General features: G+C 70.6%; 1 protein-coding gene across 1 annotated transcript; it reads left to right on the plus strand.

The window, feature by feature from the left end:
- Positions 1 to 83: 83 nt before the first annotated feature.
- On the plus strand, positions 84 to 1,462 carry MNEG_7119 (putative copper-exporting P-type ATPase B; the record flags this gene model as incomplete). Its single annotated transcript, XM_014044404.1, has 2 exons — positions 84 to 582; positions 999 to 1,462. 2 exons carry the CDS (start codon positions 84 to 86, stop codon positions 1,460 to 1,462), a joined length of 963 nt encoding a protein of 320 aa, XP_013899858.1.
- Positions 1,463 to 1,518: the final 56 nt, after the last annotated feature.

A 1,518-nucleotide genomic window follows, 5' to 3' on the forward strand; every position in this document is an offset into this window, starting at 1 on the left:
GCTGTGGCAGTGGCGCCGGCGGCGGCGCCCTTTCAGCCGCGGCGGCGCTCCTCACGCCCCGTCAGCGCGGGTTGCTTTCGCTGATGTCAGCAGTAGAGGCCTGCAGCGAGCACCCTCTCGCCCGCGCAGTCGTGTCCCACGCGCGCGACGTTTGGGGCATTTCCGCGGACCCCTCGTCCGCCGACGTCGCCGGTTTTGAGGCCGTCCCCGGACGCGGCCTGCGATGCACCGTCTCGGCCGCAGCCGCCGCGGCCGCTGCGGCTACCAGCGTGATCGCCGTGCAGCGGGCGTGCTGCAAGCGGGTGAACGATGCGGCGGCATCAAACAGCGGTGACAGCGGCGGCGGCGGCGTGCCAGTGGTGATCGGGAATCTCGAGTGGATGGCCGAGTGCGGGGTCGAGATCTCCCTGGAAGTCGGGCGGGCGGTCGCGCAGATCGAGGCGGCCGGCAGCACGGCCGTCGTGGCGGCGGTCGGGGGCGCCGCGGCGGCGGTGGTGGGGATCGGTGATGATCTGCGGGCGGAGGCGCCGGCGGTGGTGCGGGAGCTGGGGAGGCGCGGGATGGAGTGCTGGATGATCACGGGTGGGCGGTTGGTGGCGGATGGCGGCGGTTGGCGGCTTTTTGGCTGCCGGCAGTTTACCGAGGCAATCCGGTTTTTGGTCGGCTTGAGAAAGGGGGTGTCGGGTTTCTACAGCCATGGTGCAGTTTTGGGCTCCGGCCTGCGCACCACATGACGTTCGCAACACAAAGCCCAGCTGCACACGGCAACTGAGGGGGGCCGCGCGCAGCGCCGCGGCTGCCCCGTCCCAAAACGCATCTGCTTACGCTTTGCGAACTTGATGCCCCCCCCTGTTTCACGCCCCCCGCAAACGCGCGCGACACACACACCTTCACCTCCCACTCCCATAACTGCTTGGTGCCGCCTCATCTACCAACTAACAATATCACGCCTCACACACGCGTATACGCGCGCGCACACACACACACACACACCGCAGGCGACAGCCAGCGCGTCGCGGACCCGCTCGCGGCCCGGGTGGGCATCCCCCCCTCCCGCGTCATCGCCCACGCCACCCCCGCTTCAAAACGCGACTGGATCCAGCGCCTCCGCGCCGGCGCTCCCGCCCCCGCCCCCGCCCCTCACCCCTACGCCCCAAACGGCGGCGACAGAGGCAGCGGCGCCGTCGCCATTACCATCGACGGGGAAAACGGGGCGCGGGCGGCGGCGGGGAGGGGCGGGGCCGCCGCGCGGAAGGCGGAGGGGCGGCCGGGGGCGAGCTCCAGGGTGGTTGCTATGGTGGGGGATGGGATCAACGACAGCCCGGCGCTGTCGGAGGCTGACGTGGGGATCGCGCTGGGCGCGGGGACGGACGTGGCGATGGAGGCGGCGCAGGTGGTGAGTCAGCTTGCTGATCGGCGCGATCTGGGTGCGATCTGGGGCGGTTTGAAGCGCCGCTGCTGAGACTCCTGACGTCCTTTTCATTGACCCGCTGCTGCTTCTCATCTACCCCTCCCCCC

Source organism: Monoraphidium neglectum (assembly GCF_000611645.1).
Source record: "Monoraphidium neglectum strain SAG 48.87 unplaced genomic scaffold scaffold01231, whole genome shotgun sequence".
NCBI classification, from domain to species: Eukaryota; Viridiplantae; Chlorophyta; class Chlorophyceae; order Sphaeropleales; family Selenastraceae; genus Monoraphidium; species Monoraphidium neglectum.